The 15,523-nt window shown below is 39.8% G+C and overlaps 1 protein-coding gene across 1 annotated transcript in view; it reads left to right on the top strand.

Moving 5' to 3' along the window:
- Positions 1-15,523, top strand: part of SMURF2 (SMAD specific E3 ubiquitin protein ligase 2) — a 60,530-nt gene that overhangs the window by 15,182 nt on the left and 29,825 nt on the right. The window contains exons 2-3 of the mRNA XM_063175947.1: positions 12,321-12,359; positions 13,866-13,974. Of these exons, the coding sequence (XP_063032017.1) occupies positions 12,321-12,359; positions 13,866-13,974 (148 nt within the window). The remainder of the gene's footprint in view (positions 1-12,320; positions 12,360-13,865; positions 13,975-15,523) is intronic.

The raw sequence follows: 15,523 nt of genomic DNA, 5'->3' as shown, positions 1-15,523 counted from the left end.
TCCAAGATACATAAATGATAGAGAAACTAAAGGAATTAGGTCACTGGAAGGTGTTTAGTATTAAATAATTGAGATGTCAGAAGATGGTTGTGAAAGGAAATAACATTGTACTTGGAAAGTTAATATATTTGTTTAGCAAATAATTCTGTTTGGGTGCCCTGGGATAGCACTCAATTAGCAGCTGAGATGTCCAAGGAGCAGCGTGGTCAGAAAATGCATGTAAAGATTCCTCTGGGAAACTTGGTCTGCTCTTACCTTGCTTGTGCAGCCAGGTAAGAAATGGGAGAAATCAGAAGTTATTCAGTGTAACACTTTGTGAGCAGAACTGCAGGAGGTTCAGGGTTCTGGAGTGAAAGTCTGCAGGGAAATGAGGCTTTTCCATTTCTGTGTCCCCTCAGAATCCCCATCATGTCCCTTAACTGGTGTGAGGTCCTTGGAAATACTTGGATGCCATTCTGCCTTCTGTAATGACACGTTCTTGAACTTGTTGGGGATATTTTCCTGAGTTTTCATCCATTTGCTGAACTGCTAGGAGTGTTGATGCACAGTGTTACACTTTTTGCATTCATGTAATCACCTTACACTCTTTTCAGTCTCAGCTCTTCCCCATTATCTTTCTTAATGTTCACTCTACCCTGCTTAATATCTTCTACTCTGTGTTCTTCTTTCTCAAAAAAATTCTTGTACTTTTACTTCTTGAGCATTGCATCTTCCCAAAAGGTTTCTGAAGTTGTAGTTTAAATAGCATGGCAATAGATCCTTTATTTCCACGCACTGGTGAGCTATTTCATCTGAATCTCTTGGTGTTCTGTTTCTTTAAATTCCCTTTTATATTATTTCTTACAGTAATATGTAAATTGTACTGATTTGAGTAAATAATTTAAGCAACTTGTGTGAAACCAAAGTAAAACAAAACCAAGGCTTTCCTGTAAGTTACTTTACTTCAGTAAAAATAAATAAGATTGCTCATTCAGTTAGCTCATCTCTCTTCAACAGCAGCAGCTTCTTAAACTGTTTGGATTTGTTCTGTAGGACACATCTGTTTAAACAGAGGAACCAAACTGAATCTGTCCATACTAAAGGACTGCAATAACTTATTCAGTTTATTCAGCTATAGGCTAATGATGTAATAATCTCCTGGAGATGAGGGTGTGTGGTGGGGGATAAGACTGGACTGAGCTACAGGAGAGTTTTGATGATGATTGAATGGTGACATTGTCTTGCTTTTCCATGTGTGCAAGAGTTTTCCTGATTTAGATGATGTTGCATTTCTGCAGGTACAGACAGAGTTCAATCATCAGAGGCATGACCAGGTAAAGGTGTGTGTGTAGTCCCCACACCTTCCTGCTGACCTTGCTGTATTTTTGGCAGAAACCAAACTGACAAGATCCAAAGAGAGAGAGGCAACTTGCAGAGTTGAAAGCTTTCCACTAAAACAAATTTTCTAAAAAAAAGTGAATATAGGGATATTGTGCTTGAATATTCCAACTGTACTAAATAAGAAAGAGGCAGGATCCACATATTATGAAGGAGACAGAAAGTCTGAGGTTGTGGATATTGATGATAATGCAGGAGGATGTAAGAGTACATTACTCATCTGTATTGCCCCATATAATGTCAGTACATAGGTGTAGTAATACAACAAAATTGTGCTGAACAAGGAGTTTGGATTAAGGGCAGATGCTTAATTAATGATTTTTGCTAGTGATAGTATCAAAATCATGACCCTCTTGAACTCTTTAACATTATTTTAAGAGGATTATTTTTTGTAAATAAATACTTAAACATATATTTGAAATGCCAGAATTCTTTTTTTCTCCCTAATAAAAGTTGTTGCCCGAGCTTTTCTCATGACTTAGGAATTATTTCTTAAAAAGCATCTGACAATCCTTTTGGTAGTACTGATAAAATCAATATGTCCAGCATTTTGCTGGAGTGGCATGGGAATTACTTGTGCAGGGTAAATGATGTCTGTAGTTTTGGGGTCTTTCTTTTCTTTTTTTTTCTTTTTTTTTTTCCTGGTTCTTTTCCTTTCTCCTCTTCCCAGCAAAGCCCCAGCAGTAGTGGTGCTCCCCAGGGACCATGTCTGCAGCAGAGACAGAGTTTGGAGATTTCCTGTTGAAATCCCACGTGTGGCCATGTCCTGACAGCGCTGGCAGGGACCCACAATCCCTGACCCCAGGAGCCTGACTTAGCTGCAGGTGCCTCTTGTCTGAGCCCTTTGTAAAATTCAGGGCATTTTTGTCCACTTGGTAATTAGATCATGGATTTCTTTTGTTGTTGCCTCTACTACAGCTCATTCAGAGGGTGGAGAGTTTTACTGCAGTGAAACAAATCCAAGGGCTCTGCTCCTTGCTGGCAGGTTTGTCCCCAGCACAGTGCATGAAATACATCAGGCAGAGCTATCATTTATTTCTCCCATTAAATTTTTCCTTCATTTATTTCTCCCATTAAATTTCCCCCCCACTCCTGTTCCTATCAAAACAAACTGAGAAATAGATGGGTGAATTTCCATGGTACCTTTTTTATTTACCCATCAGAGGAATGATCCTGTACTCCCTTAAGTATTTTACAGGTTGATAATTTTAGGTTAATTGCTTCTGTTTGGGTTAAAAACTAACATATATAAAGTATGTTATTTTATTATAAAGAAGTCTTTAAGGACTGAGGTAAGATTTTTAGTACAATTTTAAGAGTTTGAGGTAAGAGTGACCCCCTTTTCTTTGCTTGAGCTCTTAAAAACTATTTTTTTCCAATACGTATTTACTTCACTCACACTTGGATATAAAAATCACCTCTGCAGTTTGAGATTAGTTAATTCTGGTAATGATACTCTAAAGATATTTTTAAGGACTATTTTTTTAATATTGCAGGAAGGTAAGAAATAATTGAGACGTAAGAATCCTGCAACTTTGCTCTTTCTTCTTTTTAATGGATTTCTATTTCCCACCCTGATATTGTTTACTGGAATGTGATTTTATACTTGTCACCGATATGAGAAATAGAAAGAATAACTTTGAAATTTGTCTGAAAATTGATCTTTGCTGGCTTTTTCCTTTAAAGCATTCTAATGGCTCTTAATTTAAAGCTGTGTTGTTCCCCCCACCCCAGGTGACAGCACAGTTTTGAGTCTCTGTAAGTGATGTCTGTCCCACAGCTCCATGGTACAGTGGTGGTTGGTTTTTCAGATGTTGAAAAATGGGTGAAATGGGATGATTAGGCCATTTTGGAGGAGGGTGGAGAAGAGAAATGGAATTTATAGTGTATGAAAGTTGTGCGTTGGAAACATCCTGGCTGGTCTGAGAGGCTCCATCCACCCTGAACCAGGAAATGCAGATATTCCCAATAGCCTTTGTTTTCTTTAATTTTCCCATGTGTTACTTCTGCTTCCTTCTCACTGAGCTGTGGCTGAAGCCCTCATTTACACAGAGCCCTTATGAGCACGGTTTATTTGTATCATTCACCTTTAATTTACACATTTGGTATCTAGCTAAAAAAAAAAAGGCAAACCAAACCCAACTACTTACTGAACTTAACCTGAATGAATGTGAATCTCCATGAAAGAGACTTGTAAAGCTTTCTGGTAGGGTTTGCAGTGCCTAGGGAGGGCTGCTATCTTCATTGCAGAAGTGGCAGCATGATTTCTTTCCTTTACCCCTAGAGAGGCGTATCAAACACAGTGGACACATGAATAGGGTGGGTGACGTGTGTGGCAGCGAGCCCATCGCTCCGTGAGCTGGGAAACGGGAATGCAGGAGCTGCACCGAGGAGGAATTCAATGGGCTGGGGGGTTTGTGGTTTGTTTTACTCTTGGCTTGGAGTGGAGTGAGGGAGGAGAAGTGGAAAAGGAAGCCTTTTGTTTACAGTGGAACAATGCTGTGAAGTAGACATCGTGATGTAAAAACAGGAGTCTAAACATGGCAAATCTGGGCAGGCTCCATCTGGCCGTGGCCACGAGTCGCTGCTGCAGTCTGGAGTCGCTTCGTGTCGTCCTTCCCTTACGGGAATTTCAAACAGCCTTGGAGACTCTCTCCCAGAATTTTATTATTGCATGAGATGAATGATTTATTGGTGTAACTGTTTCTATCCAGTGATGCATTGCATCTTTGTTCTCTCTGATAAATGTGTGATGTTTTCTTGTGGAGTTTTAAACTCCATGAGTTACATTATGTGCAAGTTATATGGGTCTGGAATTCTAAATCGAGTCACAGCACTGGCAATTCTTGTGGAGAACTTAGAGTGAGTCAGTTGAACAGAAAATGGACTGGTTTTGTGTTAAGTTCTGGCATCTTTTGCAGTAGTTTAAATTACATTGCATTATTAGGTCATTTGTCACTTCCAGATATGCATATTGCTGATTATTGTGGGTTTGTTTGTTTAGTCCCACGGAAAAATTCTGAGTTGTTGAGACACAGGTTTCTAACTGACAATGCTTGTAATGTATGTGATCCTTGGAAATGGGTTTCACTTTACATGTAGTGTATTAAGGATTTAACATCTGGCTTGTGTTGAACTTACAGAAATGTGTTTATGGGAAATTTAGAATTATAACAATTAGTAAAGGAAATTCTTGTTAAAAGTGCTTTTCTAGTACCATGTTTATACTAATGCATATTTTAATGGAGTTTATTTTAAAGCTGTGTTTGGATATCAGTCTAGCAGTGATGCTTTTATATGTCAGTCAGAATATTTTTCTGCAACCTGACATGTTAGTATTAAATAGCACTTTAAAAATCCATTAATACTTTTGAATTATTCTAATGCCTATTCTTAGTAAGAGTTAGAATTAGTACATGATTCTAAGTTTGCATTCTATTTAAACAAGGTTTGTAAGTTTGTAAGAGAATTAGAAATTAATTTCCTACCAGTGGAAGCTGTAGGTGTGCTGGGAGGCAGCTGTGCCTGTTGAGGATGCCACCATCCCTTCCCAGCTGCCCTGGCTCCCATCAGGAGCAGAATCACACACATCCACACAGCTCCTAATTCCCATCAGGAGAGGATTCCCAGGTGCAGCAGCCCAGGGATGGTGTTTGGGATGTACCTGGCTGTTTGTCCTGCTGCAGAGCTGGGATCCAGAGCTGGGGGATAGTGGTTGCCTTGGCTGTCATTGAGCAGAGTGTGTCTGAAATCAGCATCAGCCTGTCCCGTGTCCTTGGGTGAACTGGGCTCCCATGTGCTGGCACCTGCAGCTCTGTGTGCTGCCTCCACCAGGCCCTGCAGAGGGTGGAGTTTGGAGTATTGATTTGGGTGATGCTGAATTTTACAATTGGGGAAAATGATGATCCTGCCATTCTCTCTGTGTGTACATGTTTTGTACTGACTCTGCTTTAGAACTCATTGGGTTATTCTGAATTTCTGTTGCTTTGTGGGACCCAGAAGGAACAGCTTGGAGTAAGTAAAACAGAGCAGCCTGGAAGTAATTGTGTGTGTACTTAGGAGAGAAGTGCTTTTTGTGTTTTAGTTCTGCAGTTCTGAGTGTGCTTTGGGAAATGGAACAGCTGAATGTTTAAGGAGATGACTGTGTCTCTAAAAACCTGAAGGGTGTTAACTGGTTATGTTGGTATACTGGTGGCAAAATTAATTTTGTTTTTAATAAAATAAATTTCTGCAGCTGCCAAATAGAGGCAGGAGAAAAAAATATATGTCTGCATTGAAATGAAAACATTGGGGTAGCATTTTGTTTTATGGGGTGCACTTCCCCAGCACAACTGCAGCAAGGGCAGCTTGGCTGATCCTCCCAGCTCTGCAGCCTTGTGCTTGTGGCACTTCCTTCGCTGCAGGTTTGCACATGGCGTGACTGCAGGGTCAGTCTTTGCAGCTCTAGGGGCCAACACTGAACTAATGTGTCTCCCCAGAAGTTAATTTTCTGTTAAGCCACTTCAGCTTCTTGCTCTACCTTGTGTCCCTGTGCTGGACCTGCTTTGGGGGAGGAACAGCTGCAGCCCCCTGCACTGCTGGGTGCAACCTGAAACCTTCAGCGTGCTCCAGTCTGCTCGGAATAATGGTCAGCTGCTGTGTTCTGACCCATTTCATGCTGCAAGACCTCCACTCCAAACCCCTGTGCACCTGTAAAATACAGTATTTGCTAGGTTTACCTGCCTTTGTGTGTCCCCTCTTGACAGCAATCCATTGCAACCTTCAAAAATGCAGGAATTTCATTAAGCAAAAGTAAACTCTCAGTTTTACGGTCACGTTTTGTTCATTTGCAGAAAAAGTACCTTTCAAAGGAAATGGAACCTTAAAAAAAAAACTCCTCAGAGAGATTAACTGTAAAATAAAACTTCATGTGAATAGTTAGGATAAACAATTTTGTTTCAAAACCTTAATTGAGGTAGTTATTACCTCAACAGCTGTATTTGCAAAATCCGTACGGCATTATTTACAGTTCTTTGCTCAATAAATAGTTGAAGACCTCCTGTTTTATATTTTCCCATGTGGGAATTCAGGCAGGTCCAAGGAGGGAATGCAAGCAGAAAAATATAAGTTTCTTGTGAGTGTGCCAACAATGGAAGAAACCAGTAGGAATTTGTTTAAAAATGTTTAAAGTATTGAGCCATCCTGCTGGAACCTGTGCACCGTGTGCTGTCTGCCTGTCACAAATGGCTTTTCTAAAAGAAATAAGTGAATTTGCAAAGAGTTTTGTACATTGTGGAGAAAAGTACATCATGTCAGCCTTAGGTTCAAACACCCGAGCAATTCCTGGGTCCCAGGGGCAGCCGTGAAGGCGAGGAGGGGCGTGAGTGTGGCTTCATTTGCCTTCCTCCCTCTCCCTCCCCCAAGCAGGCTCATTCCAATCAGCAGTGTAATTGGAATGCAACCACAGTCTGGAGGAGGAAGGGGAATTTTTGGCAAGGAGAGGCAGAGCAGTTGGGAGCTTTATTCAGATTAAAGCATAGACGACCATTCATTATCAGTACAACACACATTAGCAACAGCACAGCATTGTGTTTCTACAGCTGGGACTTATTTCAGTGATTGTATTGCCCCACATAGAACATGCAAACAACTGGGATCTGATCACAAAACCCAGCGCTAATGGCTTTCAGTAAAAGATGGTGTTTCTGTAGGGGAAGAAAGATGAAGAAAGATCTTCAAAATGAGCCATTGTGGTAAAAATTGATAGGCAGCCTGTCACTCTCCCGTGTGTTACATATGTTCTTGAACAAGTGTTTTTCTGGGAGAAAACCCCTCAGGGAAGGAAAAAACCAACAGGAATGATAATGTTAAAACTGTTGGTTGGATTCAGAAGGCTGAACTTGTTCTTCTGTGGTGATGACACGTGGAAAGCCAGAAGATCAGAAAACATAATCTTAACTTTGGAGTGAGTGCTTTCCTCCCCCTAACCTCAGGGCTGTCTGTTGACACAGTGTGGGTTCTTAGGGATGGATGTTTGGCATGGGCTGGGGGTTCTGCTGAGCCATGTGTGGACTTCAGTGTGTTGATTGTGTGTTTCCTTGTGCAGCAGTGTGCTCACTTCCATGGACATTCATGATTGGTTTTATTTTCTTACCTGTCTTCCGTAATCTTTCTTTGATAGTACTGGTGTGTCTCAAATATGCACATTTAAAAACCACTTACTTAAGATGGCTTAAGCAATATTATTTTTACATAGGAATTTTAATACTAATATATCTGTAAAATGATTGTCTACAGCTGTAGCCCTGAGGTGTTTGTACCTCACGCTGCTGGGTACAAACACATTTAAACCTTGTCATTTGTCATAAATAAAGAGGTGCATTATAACAGATAACTGAGTGCTACAAACATGCAGGTAATGCAACAATAAAACCTACCTGTGAAGTAAAGTAGTGGTGTTCCTGATTTGCAGGTGAATGTGGTGAACAAATTGGCTACAAACAGTTTGATACAGACTGGAAATACCCACCAGGGTTGAATACACAGCCCTTAAATGTCCGGGTTCCTTGAATTCACATAGCACTTTCTTTCCCTCTAATGTTGCTTCCTCAGCACTCATTCTGGTGTTACCCGGCCTTTGGAGGTGAATAGATCATTGAGGACTCTGAGCTCATGTCTGAGATGGGGTGATTCTGTGAAATCTCATAGATCTTTATCACTTTTTACTTGTTTCCAATGCAAGCTTCCTGCACTGGAGCCCCCTTTCCACTTGGGCTTCATGTTCTTCTTCCTTCTACGGAGACCTCTTGTTACTGATAAACTTATTATTCTGAAATAAACAGACTTTTTAATACTCATAAAAAACAATGGTAATGTATAACATAGGTTACCTTCCCTAACAACAGCTTGATGTCATTAAAAGTTGGATTTTTCTGTAAAAATGGTTCCAAAGTTACCAGCAGTTGCAACAAGTGTTCTTCAGTAACTAGCAAAAAGAATAAACAGAGTTCAGAAAATGAGAGGGAAATATTTATCTTTCTATAAAATTGACCTTTTCAATAGTCATAGTTCCTTTCAGTTTTTATGTGAGTTGAAACAATTATTTGCCCCCTCTATAATTGCATGTAAATTTTAATAGCTAACACAGATTACAGGGGTTTGGGGATACTAAATATTTTGCATTTACTTTTAATAGTTAAATTATTTTTCAGTAAACCATTCTTTGTCAGTCACAGGAGTAATAAATAAGAAAAAGGAAATTGGCAGATATGATTCACTTAATTCCTATTTTTGAATATTTGTGGGCTGTGTAGCAAAGCTGTCATAGAAGGAGACTGGGTAGCTCATAACATAATGCTTTTATCATGTTTCTGTGAGCAGACCTGAGTAGCATATGTTAGAATGAGATCATAAAGCATGATAAAAAAATAATGTATGTATACTATGTAAAATTGGTGTGCTGTTTGTCTTGGCACATATATATTGGAATATTAATGTTCTCTTCTGTAGACTACCCAGGAAGTCTGTAATAAACAGAAACATAGCTATCCATTGACTCACTGATACTCTGTAATGAATACTTTATCTACACATGTGTGCTAGAAGCCATTAATGTCATTTGATGATGCACTTATGGTACAACACACCCCCTGCTCTTTTTCAGTGTATCCAGCCATTGGTTCGCATTCTAGTTCCAGTGCAATTTTAAATAGCTTAACGTTTTGTTTCAAAAGAATTGTAACAAAAAGTGCCTTAAAACGAGCACATCCAAATAATAAATAACCTCCTGCAGTGCCCCTGTGCCTCCAGATGATCCTTTAGTGGTGGGGCTGTGTGGATCTGAGCGTTGGGTCCAGAATCATCAAGGGAAAGAAACCTCCCTTTAGTTCTTTCTGGTTTTGAATCTTTAGCTTAAATTGAGCTTGGGATAGAGGACTCAAAGATAATTAAATCCCGTGAGTTTAGTGGGAGTCATTGCCTGGATAAAGAGGAGACCCTGGCAGTGACCTGGAGCAGATCCTGAGCTGCTGAACCAGGGAGAGCCTGGTGGGAGAGGCTCTGTGTGAATGCCCAGGGAAAATCTCAGCCACAGCCCTCAGTCAACCATGAAACATAAATCCATAGGAAACCAAACTTCCTTAGCTTTTATTCTCAAGGAACTATCAATCAGCTGGTTATCAGAATATTCAGGACAGGTTTTAATACAGTGTTGAAACTGTTAGAAAAGTGGAGCAGAAACTCTGGTACTTTTCCCACCAGTGGGAAAGGTTTTGTACAAAAAAAGTCCTGAGATAGATGAGAGTGGAAGAAGATTGTTTCACTTTGAGTCCTCGTGGCACCTGGGCCTTTTTACCTAGAAATACCTGGCAGAGAGGGGGCTGTTAGTGGGAGCTTTCTCAGCATCTCTCCTGTTTTGTTAACCTGACAAAGCCAGAGTGGGTTGACATCTGACTTGCCTTAAATGTGGTTACTAGAGAGGGAAAAGTTGAGCCAAAAATATTAGTTTGTTCACTCATGGCTGATTGTTGGGGAAGCAGTTATTAGTCTGTGTGCTCTGTGTGTGCCCAATCTTATAAAAATGAGACTTCAGTTAAATTGCATTGGCAGGCTTGCTTTCTTTTTGAAAAGAAGTGTTTGTAATTAGTTAATATTACAATTTCTGTCACAAGAATAATTGAACCTCTTGTGTCTTGGACATGATACAGTTTCAGGAGCACCCTGTGTGACTGTGCTGTAGATGAATTTTGACTTAAATATTGGATTTTAAGCCCTCAGCTTCACTTGACACTTTCCATTACTTGAAATGGGTAAAACTGTGACAATAATTGTATATTTTTTTAGATATTTTAGAAAGTTGCCATCTATTTTACTTGGAGCTTTTCACCACTAGATGAAAGGTGGCTGGTGAGCAATAACCTGCTGCAGTTCTTGGGCAGATGATGTCTCTTGTGTTATCATTCATCTGAGGATATTCTTGGTGTAATAAATCCTTAAGGAGCAGCAAAAGCAGTTTTTCTATTACCTCTTCTTTTTTGGATGCCTTTAGGTTGTTCTCAAAGTTCTGGATAGAGCAAATTTTAGATTGTTGGGCGTGTGGAAGCCTTTGATAACTGTGGGTTTTTTATGACACCATCCAAAGAACTTTATTTGATTTGTGCAGAATGATGTGACAGTATCTTTCCTATATGTACTTGAGGGCTGATTATCAAATACCTGAAACATTTCACTCTCTATTGGTATTTTGTTACTCTTGACTGTTCAGAGTGAAATTATTGGGTGAAAATCCCTAAAATGGAGCTCTGCTTTAGGACTACCAGTATGTCTTTGAATTGAGAGAAATTATGTTTATTATTTTTATCAAAATTCAAAAAACCCAGAAGCTACCAACCTGGAACCAGACACTTCTTTTTCAGGGTAAAAGTGTTGTTAGCAGCCCCTTGTATCAAACTACTGTGCTGAAATTTTCCTGGGAACTTTGATGTCCCTTTCCTGTGGAATAGGTCAGTGTGAAGGAGTTGTTCTGTGCCTCCCTGCAGCCTCTGATGGGCATTTCCTTGTGTTTTATGGAGGACCAAAACTCCTCAGACCTGGGCAGAGCTGTAGCCAGATTTTACAGTGCTGAATTCCAGTGGAAAGCAGCTTCATTAAAATCAGCATCGTTATGAATGTAAAAATTGGGAAAAGATGAATTCCAGTTTAGACTGTCCAGGGTGGTGCTCCTCTGCCCTGGCTGTGGAGATCTCCATGGGAGTGCTCATGGGTTGCCTCTGCCTGCTTTTGTTCAGGCAGGAATTGGGGATCAGGAGCCTTGCAGGATCAGTGGGAGGCTGTTCTGGGGGGGAAAGGATGGCCAATGGTGTTTGGTTTGAGGTGGTGCCTCTGGGATGTGATTATTGGATGCACTTTTCTGTCTTTGCATTTCCTGGCAGTAATAAACATTGGCGATCTCATAGGAAAAATATCCAAGGGAATCATATAGAGAGGAATCTCTTGCAGCATCAGGTTCCAACCAAATAACTCTTCCCACTCCCCCTTCTTTTTTTTTTTTTAATACTAGCTGTGGGAATTCATGCTTTTGCTCAATCCCCAAGAATCCTTTTGTGTTATCAGTAAATATTTTAATGTTTCATGGGGGAATCTAATATTTCCTGCTTACTAAACCTGTGATTATAGATAAGCATAGTAGTTGAGCAGTGGTGCAGTTTGTGAAGAGAAGTCTTCTTTGTGTACCTTGGCACCTTTATATGAAAATTGTCCCCCTTGACCTTTTATTTATTTATTTGTTTATTTAAATTTATTCTCGTAGGAGATTGTTTTCCCCTGGGTATTTTTAGTTGACACATGCAAATGGTTCCTTCCTTTTAATTTAAACAAACAAACAAAAAAAGCCTGAAACAATTATCAGCTGCTACAAATAAAAGATATCTTTGGAACCATCAAAACTCTGGCTTTAGAAGTTAGTGTGCTCCACCCAAATGCTTTTCAGGTAAAACCTTTTATTTGTTAAGGATGCAGGATAGCAGCAAAGCCTTGGCTGCCTGATGTTCTACTTTTTATGATCAAGGCAGCTTTTGCTGGGCTGTAGAACTGAGCATGAGCCCCTGCTTGTGTCCCAGCATTAATTATGGTGAACGGGCCAGGAGTGCTCCAGGTCCCTCTCTGGTGAACTCAGTTGGCAAAATCTTGAGAGGGGGAAAAAAAGCCACGTGAAACTATTCCCTGAGGAAGGCAGGACCATCTCCCTTCCACTGTTACCTGCCTCCAGGTGCATGGCTAAAAGATGACACTTCTAGCTCAGCTTTCAAGAATTAATTCACATGACAATATAAATAGTGAAGCAGCACAATTCATTTATGTTTGTTTTATTTTAAGCAAGATTTTCTGAAGTGCTGGTCAGGTAAAATAATGTTTTTTAAAAGTCGGCAATCAGTAACTTAATTTTTGTATTTCTGTTCTTCTTGCAGTACTGTGTGCAAAAAACTTGGTGAAAAAGGACTTTTTCCGTAAGTACATTTATACATTTATTTATAGATGGAATAAATATTATGCAAGTTCTATAGTCCAGTGTTTGCATATGATCATTATATTAAGATATTTGCAGTAAGGGGCTGAAGGCTTTGATGTTTTATTTCAGGGCTTCTGTTTTTGTCTTAGGTGGCACTCAGCACAGAATCATAATAATAATTAAAACACTGACACACTCTGTCTGTTTTTATGGGAGTGGGAAACAAATTTACCCACTCAGGCAAATTACATGTTTTTCAAATTTAGTGCCATATATTTATTAAGTCATTTTTCACCCAAGAACCTTTTGTCAAGCAAACAGATGAGCTCCTTAATTATTAATAACCACCTCATAACACCGACGTACTCTGAAATTATATTTTAATTAATTTTAATAATGTTTTGAAAGAAGTGCTAAGAAGTAGATGAAGAAGGCAGAAAGGAATGCTGTTGTCTGTGTCCTGCATGCACAGATCACCTGCCTGCCACCTCCCACTTGGGAGCAGGAGGAGTTAGGTAGAGCAGACCTGAGCTTTGGAAAGAAATAGAAGAGGCAGTAAATTGAGAAACTTCTAAAACATTGCTGATATTTGAATTTCTGTATTGATTACAAGTTCTTGGGTGTGTAACAGTTTGAAAAACCCCCTCAGGATGTGCAGTGTGTGATGCTGCAGCACTGATGTCCCAAGGTCCCACTCCCTTGTCCCCATGTGCTTTCTGTGACACCTGTCCTGAGCAGCTCTGGCTGAGGCACCTGAAATGCAGCTGGGACAAAATTGCACATGACAAAATCAGCAGATGTGGTGAATGTTCCCCACCTTGGTTCCTCCAGCTGGCTCACAGCACTGATGAGGAGAGAAGAGCAGGACCTGGGGGGTCAGGGGTGGGACCATCCCTGGTGTCAGTTCAGCAGGAGGTGCTGATCATCGTGGGCTGCTCTGCTCTCCCAGCCCTGGGTCTGGAGTTCAGCACCATCTTTACACTGAGTTTGGGTGTTCAGTGTTCCTTAGGTACTGAGCTGGCAGCAAACGGAGCACAAAGCCAACAGTACACCAAGTGTACACCAAATTTAGTACACCTAAAAGCAAAAACAACCTGTTAGGGACAATTCTCTGTTACACCAATATCAGCCAAAATTGTGATTTGATCTTAAACATATAAAGAATATAATAACTCTGTTTTCTCAGTATACAAAGCCTTTGGCTTCTTTGTATACTGATAATTTACTCAAATTTAAATTAGGAAGATTAAGGTGTTTGGATTGTTTTTCCCCCCAATGTTTGACTACACAACTTTTTCTTAGTCCATATCAGTGAAATAAATTGCTAATATATCCATTTCCTGTGCTTAATACATCATGTTATTCCCATTCATTAAGTAGGGGTCTTATTTATGAATAAAAGGCAAATTAATCTTCAAATGGAAGATTAAATAACTGAACAATGATAAAGGACTTCAAAGCATCCTGATCCACTTAGTAGCTTTTTTTCTTTTCCTCCTTGTAGGACTTCCTGATCCCTTTGCTAAGGTTGTGGTGGATGGATCTGGCCAATGCCATTCTACAGATACTGTGAAGAATACACTTGATCCCAAATGGAATCAGCATTATGACCTGTAGGTGGTAACAGTGATAACCAAAGGTTTGAAGTGACATCCTCTAAATTACACAGACAATGTCAGATATTCTTTATCCTGTCATATGTACAGCTTGGAAAGTATCCCAGAGTTTATTAGTTTGAGTGAAAAGTCCACCTAGCAAAATTCCACTTTCTCATTTACCTCAAAATTTAAACACTGCACTTGTTTTTCTGGTGCTGATGTCTGCAGCATGCTTACATGGACTACAGTGTTGTTTATTGTGGTATTTTCATGTTAAAATGAAGCAATAATACATAGTATTTCTCTCAAACTGCTCTTCTCTTGATGCAATTTTTGTTGGTTGTGGTGCTACAGGATCTTTTTTTCTGTGTGCCTTTTGTTCAGTTTTCTCTCCTTTCTGTCATTTTCTGTCCCAAATGTTGTTCTCACTCTGAATTATTGCTATCATCACTTGAGCCCTCTTCGGTGCTTCTGAGCAGTAGAATCAGTATGGCACATATATGTCATGGTTTTCCTCTTTTTCTCAAGTATAGAATATTTCTGTACAATATAAGTTATTAAAGCTTTGATTTTTATGTAGGTCTCTGTGCATGATTTATTTTCCTTGTCTTTTATTCTTTATCTTTTTCCTTGGGATGAAAGATGGGGAAGAGAAATGAACTGTTTAGCTTCATTGTATTCACCTGTTCTGATCTCTGACTTTTCCCCCATGGCTCCATTCTCTGTCCTGTATTATTAGAAACTGTTTGAGCATATTTATGTTAAATTTGGCCATCACCAAACCTGCAGCATATTGGTGTTGGTACACAGGCAATTTCTTGTCCCTCTTTTTCCCAGTGAAGAGAAGCAGCTTGGTGGGTCTCACAGCAGAATATGAAAGGCCTGGTTTAAAGTCATGTTTTGATCTCCTCCTTATTTTAATATCCAAGAATAAATGTGTGAAGTCCTTGTTCATAATGTGTTAGTGCAGGATACAGAACATTTTCTTCTCTGCCTAACAAAGCATCATGGCAGTTTAGTGAAATAATAATATTATGGTTTTATTATCCAAACCCAGTTCAAGCTTAGATTCTGCATGTGAGATTGTAATTCATATTCATTAGAGAAATTGATGCAAAACAAGTTTTAAGTTCATGTGTAGCAAATGGCTCTCTTTTCAATTGAAAGAATTCTAAGTTAACTTGGTTTTTTGATGGTACTAAACCTATCAAAAAATTGATTTATACAGAATGGAAGTTTCAGACCTTTCCATGTCCTCTCCAAGGATCAGAGTGGAGCTAAGGAGAAATCCCTGAAACCAAGCAGAGACTTTGATTGTTTTTTAGTTAGGTGTGTCTGTTAATGAGCATTAATGCTCAGCTTTCCAGGGATGGAAGGTGGGAAGTGCTGAGTGAAAATCCTCCTGTAATGGAAGGGAGGAGGGAGGGCATGGTTTGGCACTCTGAGTTCTGTGTGTCAGGATTCTCTGTGGAAGTCACTGTTCCCTGTGGCTGCCCCAGTTCTGGCCAGTTTGGAGTGCTGTGGGACTGGAGTTGTCTGGAGTGGCTGTCAGGGAAGCTCAGGG

The sequence above is a fragment of the Melospiza melodia genome, chromosome 24 (assembly GCF_035770615.1).
Source record: "Melospiza melodia melodia isolate bMelMel2 chromosome 24, bMelMel2.pri, whole genome shotgun sequence".
In the NCBI taxonomy this organism is placed as follows: domain Eukaryota; kingdom Metazoa; phylum Chordata; class Aves; order Passeriformes; family Passerellidae; genus Melospiza; species Melospiza melodia.
Note: the sequence above shows the minus strand (reverse complement) of the source record. Positions and strands in the feature narration are given on the sequence as shown.